The sequence below is a fragment of the Calidris pugnax genome, unplaced genomic scaffold (genome assembly GCF_001431845.1).
Source record: "Calidris pugnax isolate Ruff unplaced genomic scaffold, ASM143184v1 scaffold103, whole genome shotgun sequence".
NCBI classification, from domain to species: domain Eukaryota; kingdom Metazoa; phylum Chordata; class Aves; order Charadriiformes; family Scolopacidae; genus Calidris; species Calidris pugnax.
In genome coordinates, this window is record NW_015090990.1 from 11,932,975 (window position 1) to 11,945,895 (window position 12,921).

At 34.6% G+C, this 12,921-nt stretch overlaps 1 protein-coding gene across 4 annotated transcripts in view; it reads right to left on the reverse strand.

Moving 5' to 3' along the window:
- Positions 1-1,100: 1,100 nt before the first annotated feature.
- The window catches only part of CWC22 (CWC22 homolog, spliceosome-associated protein), a 32,559-nt gene continuing 20,738 nt past the window's right edge, over positions 1,101-12,921 (reverse strand). For 2 of the 4 annotated variants that reach the window (XM_014954730.1, XM_014954729.1), the window contains 6 exons: positions 9,949-10,026; positions 8,651-8,803; positions 7,641-7,768; positions 6,699-6,800; positions 6,398-6,597; positions 1,101-3,134 (listed from right to left, as the gene is read on the reverse strand). In XM_014954730.1, the coding sequence (XP_014810216.1) occupies positions 2,527-3,134; positions 6,398-6,597; positions 6,699-6,800; positions 7,641-7,768; positions 8,651-8,803; positions 9,949-10,026 (1,269 nt within the window). In that variant the 3' untranslated portion in view covers positions 1,101-2,526. The remainder of the gene's footprint in view (positions 3,135-6,397; positions 6,598-6,698; positions 6,801-7,640; positions 7,769-8,650; positions 8,804-9,948; positions 10,027-12,921) is intronic. The other 2 variants (XM_014954727.1, XM_014954728.1) reach the window with 1 other exon arrangement.

The window sequence follows — 12,921 nt, forward strand, 5'->3', positions numbered from 1 at the left end:
AAACGCATTGGAAAACAGCAAATGGAAGTCATCAGGCAGAAGCTATAAAAAGAACATACTTTTACACACACTGTACGGTAAAATACTGGAGCTAACTCCTGGCACATAATAGTGCAGAATCCCCCCCAAATAAGTGAAGAATTAGGTCACTTAACGAGCAAGCCCTTACTCAGAGACACACATAGTGTCTCGGGCTCAGGAAGTGCTTCAGCACCAGCCTGAGAAGTTGGCAATGCCATGGGAAGGGGTGAGGGCCCTGGGCGGGAGAGGCTGCCCCTCTGCTGAGCGCCCCTCTGACCACACGCACAGCACAACGACTGCTCCTCCTCTCCCTGCTTTGAGCTAACATCAGCCTGCTCAGAGTAGCAATGGTAAAAGTAACAGCTTTATTTGGTCATCCTATTAAATATCTGTTAATATTTCTGGAAATGGGAAAAACAAAAGCCACCAGGAAATTGTAAGTGCAGCAAAGACCACAGCTCAGGCCCTAATCAAACCCTCTCCCTTTTTTTACCATTAAAGAGCACACTATTTTTATCAGGCAGTATAAAATAACATCAAAAAATGGAGATGTTTAAACTGGCATACGCTGATGTGTATGTCTGATATTAAATGCTTAATTTTTTAATAAATGTTTTATGTTTTCACATTTGTTTTAATGTATTACCATTTATTAAATGTCATTAACAAGCTTTTTAACTTGAACAGTAATATCTCAAGAGTTATGGGTTAATAAAATTGATGCTATTAAACCCATAACATAGTAAGGAGAGTATTACTGTAAATAAATTAAATTTGTACAATTAAACCATTATGAAGTACAGATCATTTTCACTAATGTCTGTAGAGAGCTATCAAAGCAGCATAACAATTCTCAGCAAAATTCTTTTTAGAAAGCATTCTTTCAAATTAAGTTTTCCTGGAATCACACACACTGCCAAAATGCATAAATCATTTTGAAAGTGACAAGTGTGTTGGACAAAAACCCACCACAGTTTAAATATATATACCTCATGATGCCACTAAAGCATTTTTAGCTGTATAGTATAACAAGATAGAAACCTTATTTTTTATCCTGCAATATGTTTTCTGTGCAAGTCTTTTTGACTGAAAATGTTTTATTACATGAAAGCTTGCAGAAATAAATTCTGCTAAATACAGAAAAAAATTTTAAAAATGTGACATTTTTCTTAGAAAAATGTTGTGACAAGATTTAGGCAAAATGGATCTATTTCCTTAGGAATTGTTCTATTTTCTGCTATAAAACAGTTCAAGTATTTTTTTTATGCTTTATACAAGATGAAGTACGATTTACATATGAAATGTGTAAGTTCTCATATGCCCAGCAATTGTGTTCATTTTACAGAATAAAAAAAACCATAAATGTAGTCTTACAGCACCAAAAATGGCATAATATACAAGTCTCACCTGTCTTTCCTACCGACCACATTCACACTACTTCCTATTTCATGCTGAGTTTTGAAGTTTTCCTTAGTTACTAATGAGATTTAGAGCCTTAACCAGACGATTTTACTACTCATACAACGAATGTTGAGCTAGTTGCTTCAAATGACTCCAAGTACAATTTTATAACTACCGCAGCAATAGATTATTTTTTCTTGTAAGCTTTGCTTCCAATAAACTTGAGCACTTCAAGCCATGTAGTTCAAAACATCTAAAAAGATTTTAAATAGGTCTTATTTCAGATGTTTTGTTTTTTTAATATACTGGGAAAGATTTTCCTAAAACACATCCTTCATAGGCTCAGAATTGAAGTCTATGACTTTAAAAATCAAATTCATAGTTGAGAAAAAAACCCCAACTTTTCCCTTGTTTCTAAGATCACAAGTGTAACTAGCTCAGGATGTTACAATATTAAAAAAACATTGTGAAAAGTAACAGAACAAGTTGACACACTTTCAAATGTCACATTTAAAACAGCAATATTGCTTTTCCACTTCTCCAATTTTTAACTCCTGAAGAAAAAAAAAAATCAACTGAAGTATTTTCTGAAGATTTTAGTCAAACTTGCTTTCATATTCACAAAGCTGAAATAATAAACAGCTACAGAATGACTGAAGTGCTCATACTGATGTTTGGAAATTTTTTTTATAAAGCCTTGTCATGTAACATTTACACTGTAGTCTGCTTTTTTTACATTTATCACCATAGCCTCATATCTAGCTTTCAATTAACAAGCAAAGTTAAAAAACATGTTTTTTAGACTACAAAGTTACAATTACAAATATTTGAAACTAAGTGACAAAACCACCCATTTCGCAGAGATCTTAACAGTTTATTCACAAAATAAACAGTTTCATCTTTCCAAAGGAAGAATTTAACAGAAAGACTCAATGCAATAGTTATAAAAAAGTGGTACTGAAAATTTGAAAAAGTCTGGTAAAATTTACAAATGCAAACTATCACTTTATACAATTTATTTTTTAAAGAAAGTTCAGGAATAGATTTTAAAATACAGTTTTAACAGCTCAGAAATGCACATTTATTTCAAAATCGAGTTGGGTATTATTTTTGTCTGTGTGGGGAATTCTCCCTTCGTCTGTCCGGGGAACTCTCCCTTCGTCTGTCCTCATTCTTTCTGGATTCTCTGTACTGGTCAGAGTAACGGTTGTACTTCTCTCGGTGTTTCTCTGAACCATTTCTGTATCGGTTGTCTTGTTCCTCCTCTCTTGGACTTGAATTATTATGGGCTCTCTCTCTGGATTTTGATCTTTCTTTTCTTTTACTGCGATGTCCATTATCTTTGCTCCAGTGTCTGTAATTTTCATCATCAGACAAAGAAACTCTTCTCTCTGCTTTCTTCGGTTTTGAATTATTGTGTTTATTTTCTAGATCCTTACTTCTTTCATGGTTCCTATCCTTTCCACTATGATAACCGTCTCTGCCATTGGACTCATCTCTGTGATGGTATTTTGATACATCATCTCTCCTGTGTGACTCTTTCAAGTGTCGGTGATCTCTTTCTGATTTGCTCTCAGTATCGCTTCTTTCCTCTTGCCTCCTTCCCATTTTCTTTTCAAGTGATTTCCTTTTCTTTTCTTGTTTTTTCCTGGAAACTTTATCAGACTCTCTATTTTTCTTTTGCATTCTCTTTCTTTTGGCTTTAGGAACATCTGAAATTATAACAAATTATAGGAATAAAGTTGCGTTTTAATTCATTACACTTGTTAAATTACATAAAAAGTTCTAGACAGTTTTTTTTTTTTGTCAGAAAACTTTTGTGGGTATGTACCTGGACAAAGTTTTCAAAATACTGAGCTTTCATTTTATTGTTCCTCCCCCTTCCCAACTAAGTGTCTCATGCAATGTGGGAAAATTCATCCATTCTTTAATTGAGCAGGTCCTGACTATTTTTAAATGTCTGTCTCCATTACAGGCTCTTTATTTTACAGAAATTCTCCATAAAAGTGTGAACTGAGTATTAAACCCAAGAATATTCTCCATTTTTCCTCTAAGCATGAGTATTTATCTACAACTCCACTGCTGTTAACACAAGAACCACACGTTAACAAAAAGCAAGGTCACAACACATCACACGAAAACCTTAAGAGCACACAAATAAGAAATCAGGGAACAGCCTTCTGTATTTCATCCCATTTACAATGCCTATATAGGTATCGAGATCATGATGCAGATCAAACTAAAAAGAAACTTCTTCCTCAACTTACAAAAAAACCCAGCCAACCTGCATTTGAACACAAGACATTTCTAAGGAGTCACATCAGTGTTAAAGTAATTCAGTAAATGTGAATCTGACATAAGGTCTGCAAACCTTTCGATCCAAGAATGTTTCAGAGACCTTGCTTCCTGCCCTCCTCACCCAGTTAATTGCTTAAGAGGGAACAACTCAAATTTGTACAAATGTAGCTGCCACTCATGAGTATCCATCAGAAGGGCCTTTATCCCTTAGCTATCTCCAAGGAATGCCTGACTTTTGAGAACCTCTACCCATCATCATCCCTTGTTTACTTGTACAAAGGGTTCAGGCACAAGCTGTAAAGTCACCTATCAAAGCACTCACACAATATTTTATTTCAATTTTTTTTTTTAAAGATCCCCTGTCCCAGACAATACAGTCTCTTAAAATCATTTACTTTTCCAATTACTTCCTGGAAGAGCTTATCAGTCAACAGAGATTAAAACCAGCAGGTGGGCAAAAATCTCCCAACACTATCCTATGAGGAAACAGAAATGGCTGAAATGGCTTGAGATAGTGGCACTGCAGCAATATAACAATGGCCCTCTGGCTCATTTTCAGAAGAAATAGTGACAGCTTTGTCAACAACTTAAGATTAAAAGTTGTATTTCTAAATACACAGTAGTGTTCATCTCAGTGGAAGAGGCCTTATTCTTCCTGTTTGCTCTTTATATTATTTCTCAGTAAACACTGAAGTTACAGTCATTTAGAATAACCATTAATTCACCTTATTGTATGAACTTTGGTATCATATCAATGAACTCTTTCTAGTCACTTTTTGAAAATTACAGAGCCATAAATTGATTTAATAGTACATCAAATATCTGAGTTTCTGCAAGCAGCTGGCTAATCTCATGTCTGAACTAAGGCTTCCTGGAATTCTGATAAAATGCGATGACAGATCCCTTCAGATAGATTTTAAATTTTTAAAACAGTATTTTCCCTATTATTTTTATATCCACCAGAATGCAGAAAAACACCTGAGAAAGTTAATATACAGGAATGAGCTCCTTTAATAACAGAGATTTCATTCTCTGCTGGTCCTGTTTTGGTTGGAATGACCTCTCCAGGGCAGTGCTGAGCTAGCTGCTGAAGTTCCCCACTTTAACCGTCACTAAGGAAGTAATCTCTAATTTAGCTCTACGCTCAATTTCTAATCAGCAGTTTTTCTATTTTCTCTTATATATTGCACTGTTTAAACACTGAAATACTGCAGCACATTCCTCTGAAAAACATGTTTCAATTCTACAAAGATATTTTAAGGATTTAAAAAGCTGCAAGCATAGGAGATGGGAGATATAACCAGTAGTGAACTTCAACCAGGTTTACCATTAAAGAATACAGTTACCTCCAATTAGTGTTCTGACCACTGTATTTAAGTACACAAAAACCAAGGAAAAAAAACCAGTGAAACCAGGCTGCAAAGATATCAGAAAGCAAGTTTTAATGAATGTGTTCCTGAATGGAGAATGGACAAGTAGTATAAGGGAAGGTCCTAAATTTAGAAATATAAAGCGTTCGTACTAGCAGACTGCAGATTCAGTTGGTTTGTCACTAAGGACTTACCTCTCTGGTTCCTATCAAGCAGCTCAGCAGAGCTGCAGCTGTCTATGCAGGAGCCATCTGGCCCTTTGCTAAACTAACGCCTCCTCTGACCCTGTTTAACTGTGCCCTCCTCTAGTGCTTTGTCGTCATTAATGCGATTAATGTGATGACACACAAATCAGACTTTGTGCAGTAGGATTGCAACGCAGAACAAAGATGCATGTCCAAAGCACAAACAGTTCACACTGCTTTTATTTTCTTAATCAACATTTTCAATTCAAAGGCACCTAATAAATCAAATTAACTTTGAATCAGCAAGCTTCTGTACTATAGAAAGTCATGCTGTGTTATCATCTGCTCACGTTGTATACCATGGGGGAGACTGCACACACTAACTCACACTAGCATGGACTTTAGAGACTAAGCAATGTTTACGACACTTCATGTCAAATAGAAGGTTCTACATCAGCAGGATGCTATAAAATGCTAAACGCTAATTATAATGCATAAAACTACAAAATACTAAGTTGTCAGCAAAAGCTAATTCTTCCTTGGAGACTTCTCTATAGACAAGAGCCTTCACTGTATCACCACATAAACTCTTCCTGATGAAGAGGAATTAGAAATGGAAACTTGAAGGAGAGTAATTCAGCTAGAACTGAACAATGTCATTTGCCCATTAAGGGGCATGTAGTTACAGGGAAGGACACAAGCATGAAGCTCACTCAATCAAGACATCAAAAAAGAGCTGTAGTCTCTACAGTTCACCAGGAATCATCCCAAAGACATATTAATAGGGAACGACACTAATCCCTCTGTCCTACACTAAACTGAAGTGACAGTACTGTGCAACAGGTATTAACTGTGTAAAAAAAAAAAATCTATGAAACAATGTTCCACAAATATTTAAGTCTCTAAAAATGGAACTCAGTTTTTCTAAATTTTAAAAATAAATTTCCACGAGGAACACTTAATATTTTAAAACTTCTGAGTTTAAGAAATGGATTGGTTTTTAAAGCAGAGAAACTAACACTGCCTATAGCTAGGTTTTCCTCAACAAATATACATAGAAATAAATAGGTGTGTAAAAACAAATAAAAGAGTAGTAAATAGTTATAGCTAGTGTTTAAGTACCTGAGTCGCTGCTGCTGCCACTGCTAGATGAGGAGTCACTGCTGCTGGATGACTCTGAGCTACTACTGCTGCTGCTGTCAGAATCAGAATCTGAGGAAGAGTCTGTCTCTGAAGACGAAGAGGAATCTGTTGACTCAACATCCTGTTTCTGTGTCATTATCATCTTTGGTGCGTTTTTAAGATGTTCCCGTAATTCATCCCTAATTAACAAAAAAAAAGTTATATTTTTTCAATTTTATTTATTTTTGGCAGGGGGAGGGGAGAATGAAAGTAAATATAAAATCAGGAAATTGTTCCTCACGTTAGTCCTCCAAGGCCAATAGAAGTGAAGAAATTGATGGCAAAGCGAGTGTTTCTTGGGTTATCCCGAGGCATCAATCCCTCAAAGAAAGGCTGCAATGTTCTGATGAAAACAAACATCTAAATTAAATACCATGACAGCTTAGCTCTAACTCTCATTGACATTAATAAACTGAAAAGGAAACTGAATAGATCTCTGTAGGACAACATGAGTTTTCTCTTTATGCATTTTTTAATACTTTCATTGTTTATATGTGTGTGATGTATCTGATCGAAATGCTATTTAACAACTTGCTCTTTTATGAAATTATAAGGTTCTTCACACACAGAATTACATACTACTGTCACATTATGACAACAGAAAGCCTGATTTTGTGAGGCCCTGATGAGACTTGTGAAATCAAAGTAGGCTGTGACGGGAAAGGATAATACTTGTTGACCAAGCAGGTCAAAGATTTATGTATATATGCTGAAATCCCATCGAACAGGGCTACTTATAGTTTCAAGTTTAAGTTTACATAAGTTAAAGCATCTGCTAAATTCCTCATCATACACAAAAGAAATCCCAACTTACATGAAATAGATCAAGCAACTGGAAGGTGTAATTGATAGTTCATAATACTTATGTGGTTTTCTCTAAGTTTTGTCAGAAGAAATCACAGTAACATTTATTACATAAAAACAGACTCACACTCGGAAAATTTTTATACAAGCTGAACTATCACTGGGAAAAAATAGATACATCTTGCAAATAGTCATGCATATACTTGAACTCAAATTGATGGTAACACACTCAGCTTAATGGGACGTTCTTTGCAATGACTAAATCTATGCATGAACTTATTTCTTGAAGTACTGCAGCCTTACTTGAACTTAAAATCAGAATTCTTCAGATAAAGAAACTAATTAAATTTACAGTTTTCAAAATGAGATTTCAACTTACTCATCTTTTAATCTTGCATTTAAATTAGGAAGTCCCATATATTCACTGAGTTCCTGAAAGAATATTTTGACAAAAATTCTACTGGAGGATGTGGTAGTTTCTTCACTCAGTATTATACACTCAAGGACCTAAAAATATTTAGAAAAATATTTAGAAAAAACTCTTAAATGTTTAAACAACATATATACATTCTTTTATCTTGAACACCCTTATCCTCCTGGAATGACCAATAAAGACTGATTTCCCCCCACACTCCCCAAGAACATAAACCCTGTAATTCCTAGTCAAGACTTTCTTCCTCAAAAATTCTTTTATACCATGTGGGAGCAGTTTCTGATCATATTTACACTAGTAATTCTTTAAGAATTTATTTTATCCAGGAAAGCTTCACAAGAGAAAGTCAGGTCTGTGAACTTCTGGGAAGCTAAAGATGTGGGACTTAAATTCTAAAGACGTAAAATACTTGGACTGACTGGTGTGTGCCTGAAGAATGACAATTAGACTATGCTTTGAAACAAGAATGTACCAGTAAGAGAACAGCAAGTTACCTTGATATAATAATGTAACATTAAAAATGAAGAAATAAATCTCTCAGAATTCAAGACTGCCTTTATTTATTTGGCACTTAAATCACAAAACGGCAATATTTTAAAGTTTATTACAGTTAGATAAAACTTCAAATTTAATATATAAATGTAATTTTAAAAGGTTTATTTAGGTTTGTTTTTTAGAGACTGTTCTGTTATTAACATTGCTGATTAAAAGTTCAAAATTCTAAATCAACTGCTTAAGAATGGGGAAGGCATGATGACGATGCACAGGCAGCAGAGAGTGTAACATAGAATTGTTCAACAGTGTCTGAGAAGACACTTAAAATGATCCAGTCTGCTACAAATACTGGTAGTCCTAAATTGTAGAATAAATACTGCAATTAATGTATCATATTATTTCTGAATATTGGATCTTAATTATTGAAAACTAAATCTAGGACAATAGCCTTTTTTACTTACACTCCAGGGAATTGAATCAGTGTAAAGTAGATGAGCAAACATCTTGGCAACATTCCTCAGTTTGTTCGTTTCCAAACGATGAATGGTATCATACTGTTCTTTGAAAATAGCTTCAAAGGATTCCATATATTCTTTTTTTAACATGCAGAAACGCTGAAACGACATTGCACAGTTTAAACCACCAGATTAAATAAAATATTAAAGACATAAATAACCTACATGTAAGTGACCTAATGGTGCAAATATTTACTGCAAGATTTTCTTTTTCTATAACACTTGGAGGAGAAGAAAATACCTTCAAATGAGTAACACTTTATTGCTTTCAGCAGTTTGTCAGAACAAGAAACTCATCTGCATTGCAAATTAGTAATTATCAGTTTTGAAATACAGCAAATTATCTTTCTTTTACTTCCATACATCCAGTATTTTCATCTGATGCAACCCCAAACATCATCACTTTTTTTCATGACATTATTGAATGACTATTTAAAATTAGAGAAGCACCAGGGAACACAGTTAGAGGTAAGACATTTTGGATATAAACATTCTGAAGAACATGAAAATTAACATTTATATTCTACTGAATATGTAGCTTCACATTGTTAGTGCTTCATAACTGATTATCAGCAGTCATATTTCCTCAAATACTAGATAAAACAAACAAATGGAAAAAATCACTCCCTTCCAGCATAACTTGCTCCCTTAAGAAGACAAGTATTTTATTGCAACTAGTCAGATCTGTCAATATCACAGATAGGGAAAACTAACAAAATTGCAACTAAGTTAGCAATTAGTCACACAAAGAGCTAGCTGTTTACTGAAAAACAAACAAACAAAGCCCCCACCCACAACCCCAGGACAGTAAGTATTCAGTCTTGTACTCTACATAAAACCTACTTAACAGCTTCAAATGAAGTGGTAAAAGACAGGCGTCTCCAAAATTAATCTTTAGCACTGTAAAAAAGATACTTTCTGGTAACTCATCATACTTTCACCTCTTTATAGTAGCATTCCTTTGCTACTGATTTACTGTTGTACTGTAAAAAGAAATTGTTGCAAATAAGAATTGTTGCAAAAAGACCAATACAAAATGAGTTTTCTCATTCTGCATTCCCTATGCTTATTATAATCAAAATGTTAATTCAATCAACTAATACAACTAATCAACTAATATAACCATTTTCAGAATAATAAAAAGACTGTTAATTTATCCATTAAAATTTAAATTTGACACACAAAAAATAGTTAACCAATGAAATTGTCTACAGTAAAGTGTAAAATCAGAAAGCAGAACTCACCCCTGCCAGTAACCCGAAGAATTTCTCATATGTTCTTTGCTGAGCACAGCAGTCAAGTATCATATTGCAGAGTTCTTTCTGGTTTAAGAAAAAAAATAATCTCTAGGTAAATTCACTGTAGCAGGAAAACCACATCATTACTAAGCACCAGAATATTGAGGAAAGCCTTACATAGATGTGAGATTCGAAACAATAGCATTTACATAGAACTTCACTGACAACATCAGTCATTTTCTGTATTTCTCATGTTTTAGAAATTATGTGGCATGAACGTGTCACACAAATTTCTTCTTCTGCTTAAGTTAAAATTTATGAGTTAACACACTGTACATCTCACCAAAAAACAAAACTAATTTACAAATTGACTTTATCACGGTGCAAAAGAGGAGGTATAAGATAAAAAGGAGAAATTTCAAGGGTTTTTTTGTGGTTTTGGTTTTTTTGTCTTTTTTTATTGTTGTTTGGTTTACTTTTGGGTTTTCATTTTGTTGTTTTTTTTGTTGTGCTTTTTTGTTCGTTTGTTTGTTTTAAATAGCACCAATCCCTGTATTTATAGAAAAATCAAGATTCTTTGCAACTTCCAAACGTGAAAATAGCATACAGACAAGCCATTTGGAAACTCAGTTAAAATGTGCATGCTTAGCAGTCTATTTCTAAAATCAGAAATACCTGCTGATTTTGGTATGTACTAATATCTTTAATTATTCAGCCAGAACAGTTAAACCCAATTTTTTTGGAATACAGGTTGTCCAGCACTCTTCCTCTTGGTTCCCCAATCCCACCACCCCAAGATCATTACCAAATCACCCTCTGGCAGCTACCACCTCCTACCAGGAACCAGAAGGGAACAGAGGTGGATTCTGATTTGTACTTTGCCTCTAGGACCAGAGCTCTTCATCGGCTGAGAGCAGTGATCCAGGCAAGTAAGCATACATGAATTTAAAAATAAACTTATTTCTCTGACCTACTATGTAAATTAAAGATTGTAATACAGTTATAAACTAGTTTAGGGCACATTTTGAAACATTAAGACAAATGAAGCAAACACTTTCATATAAATTAAGAGCCATGAAATACATGGCATTCAGGACTGCAGTTTTTCTCCATTTACTTTTTAAATTATTATTCTCATAAAACCAACTCCATAGCACAAGCCAATTTATGATATTCCCAAGTAGGTTTTCAGCTGTCAGTCACGTATCTTTCATCATTAGTTTAATTTCTCTTTAAAATATTAATAACACTCCCATTAAAAAATGACTGGTTAATTTCAAACATTTTGTCCTCTTTGTAGCTTACACCAGTTTACTGTAACACATACCAGATTTTACATTCTCCCACTTAAGCCATTCTTCCAAGCATGTATTCCAAAAAGAAACATTTTGCTCATCACAAAACATCAAAACAAATAAAAAGCCAACCAAGCTGAACAAGAAAAAAAATACCCCCTCCAAATATTGAGGCAGTAATGTATAAAACAACTTCACTGATGTGTTTAAAGGCATTCCTTTCAACACTGTCACACCGTGTTACTGTGATGTATTAAAATGCATATTAACTTTTCATATTATCCTGTTTTACAGTAATGCTCCAGTTAATCAGTTTTTAAACAATAAAAAGGGTGAAGTGCTGATGCCACTGCTAATAAAGTCAGCAAGACTTGAAAAACAAATTACTTTTCTTCCTCATCTTAAATGCAATTACAACACTAGTATCCCTTGTGGTTTACAGTAATTAAATATTTTAACATTTTAATTAAATATTACAATGATTTCTAGAAGGGTATCTTGAATAATCACACACTCAAAAATAGATCTGCCCACAGATATTCTTGCTAGTGTTATCAAAACAACTGAGGTTAGGTCTAGAGTAACTGTCCTCCAGATTAAAAATTAACAAACTTTACAATGATTTAATTATTTTTTGAGAGATGAGACAAGTTCACATAGCAATTCTAGCTTCATTTATAGCTTTAAAGATTAGTTAACTCATTTCTATCCTCGCAATGATAATACTTCTGGTGATGTTTATGGCAGGAAGAGCCTGTGTTTTTTAGTCCATCACGTGCTTTAAAGAACACAATGAATTTGTTTCCTAATTTTACAGGCAATTTATATACTGTGTTGTTCAAAAGTTTTCATACAATGCTCAAGAAGTGACTATTCAGCTTAGTTAAAAAAGTATGTACAGCCATCCAACCATGAATTAAAATGCTTTGAAAATATCTGACATTACATGCAGATGGTGAATGATCTTTTGTAAAAATCTTCAATTCATTATTTATCATGGGGAAAAAAACCCCAACGGTACTTCCCAAAACTGCTACGACAGAAGATAAGGAGAAAGCTCTCTCTAAATACACTGCTTTTTCTTATGGTTTTTCTTATGGTTCCCTGTAGGATCTGCCTAGCTCTTACCCAAACAGGGTAATGGTTTAGACAGACCATTGCTCAACCTAACAAGGCAAGTACCATGCTATATTTAAAGATGCTAAAGGCTAAGCTAGGAAAAGACAGAAAAATCGGACTCGCTTTTCCCCTCCCTGGTTTTACCATTTTTAAGAAAAAAAACAAGCACACCCTGCCCACTCTGTATTCTCTCAGCTTCACACAAAGGCTATGTTCACTGTAGACAGAAGAGCTACAGCAACTCAGCATTCTCACTCCCTTCTGATCATGGGTTCCTTTTCACTGTTCCTACATTTTTTCCCCTATTTTTTCCTATTTATTTTCTTTAACATTTGCATTCCGCTAAGACTGCAGTTTCAGAACTGCCCCACAGGCTGCCTCCAAGAGGGGGTCTCACTCTCCCCTCCCTAGCTGGAAGCTGTGATTTCCAGCTCCCCTCCCTCACCAGCCACACAGCTCTGTTCCAACCATTGCACACACAAGCTGTAGCAACCATGAGACACCCCCACCCTGTAAGCTCGAGTGGCTTCTTAAAATGCAAAACGATTAATGCCAGCACTTGGTT